The following is a 1,319-nucleotide window of genomic DNA, read 5'->3' as shown; positions in this document are numbered from 1 at the left end:
CTTTAAGCCCAGCATGAAGTCTGCTATGTCTACTAACTGGTAGTATCATCTATAATGGTTGTAAATGTAATCATCATGTATGGATTTAATCCTGTTGGTTGAACCAAAGCGCCCTCTGGTGTCTCTGTACTGGTGAACTCTAATCGCATGACCTTTAATATAACACTCTCCCTCTGATACTAATCCTACTAATAAAATAATCTGAATAACTTCATTCGATTGGCAGAAACCGCTTTTAAACGGCGTATTTTTTCACGGAAAGCGGCTCTCTGCCTCGTTTGATCCTGTAAATCTACTGAATCTACTGTTTAAACCGCAGAGTTTCGAGTGTCCGCTAGCGGATAGCGCCATTATCGTGCTGAAAGACACCAGTCCTGCACAGCAGCAAGAGCAGATTCAGTTCAATGTGATTTCTCCAACTTATCATGTAAGTAGTTAATGTGACCCATATTTTTTAATTAATTTCTGACATATAAGGGTTCATTTTTATGTGGAAATGGATGGACACCAGTACAGAGGCCCCAATGGGACCAAATAATGCAAGATAAGCTCCAGTATTCTGTCTAAAGGAAGGATATGATGTTGATTTTAAAGTCATGTCCTGCTGTTCCCCTTTTTCTCCAGCAGGTGGCAGAGGAGCAGTCTTACTGCAAGTCTGTTTCAAAGAAGCAGGAGCAGGAAGCTCAGCTGTGCAGACTGCCTCGCCACCACCCTCTGATCAGAGAGGCGTGCAGCGATGATGGTTGGTTCATGTTTTTCTTTTGTTGTTGTTTTTATCAGCTTCTTTAGTTTCTTTAGTTTTGAACTCGCTCATTTCTTTCCATACCGCTGCCTCTAGATCAGGATGTCAGTGTGGAAGTGGAACAGGAGGAGAAAGAGGAGTGGGCAAAGCCTCTCACCGGTTTGTGGCAGAGTCGGCCTTACAACCCGCAGGCAGAGTGGGAATACAACAAAACCATGGGTCAGCGGCCGCCTTACTGCTCCATTTGTCTGCTCTTCTACACGTACCACCAGGTGAGACCAGCATTGGTTTAGGGAAGAATGTCTTCCTGTTCTTTTATCCTAAATATCATTGTAAATGAAATTATCAGAAAAGAGTAACACTTTTTGATTACAGTAAAAACATTTGACTTTAAAGAAGAAAAAATCTGTCACAGTGAGCAACAAATTTATTAACTTTTTTTTTTTTATAACCAAAGAAAGAAAAACTGTTCATCGGTGCTGCAGTCACAGGTCCGGAGGCTAACGGCTCATCCTGCAAACTAGGGCTGCAACAACGAATCGATAAAATCGATAAAAATTGACTTTTAAAAGCGTTG

The 1,319-nt window shown here is 41.6% G+C and overlaps 1 protein-coding gene across 1 annotated transcript in view; it reads left to right on the top strand.

The window, feature by feature from the left end:
• The window catches only part of LOC107101563 (lysine-specific demethylase 4A-like), a 45,511-nt gene that overhangs the window by 18,635 nt on the left and 25,557 nt on the right, over nt 1-1,319 (top strand). The window contains 3 exon segments of the mRNA XM_015400517.1: nt 320-427; nt 625-742; nt 839-1,014. Coding sequence (XP_015256003.1) covers nt 320-427; nt 625-742; nt 839-1,014 — 402 coding nt within the window.

This window comes from Cyprinodon variegatus, unplaced genomic scaffold (genome assembly GCF_000732505.1).
Source record: "Cyprinodon variegatus isolate N-32 unplaced genomic scaffold, C_variegatus-1.0 Scaffold1114, whole genome shotgun sequence".
Taxonomy (NCBI): Eukaryota; Metazoa; Chordata; class Actinopteri; order Cyprinodontiformes; family Cyprinodontidae; genus Cyprinodon; species Cyprinodon variegatus.
The sequence above is the reverse complement of the archived record's forward strand: the minus strand, read 5'-3'. Positions and strand labels throughout refer to the sequence as shown.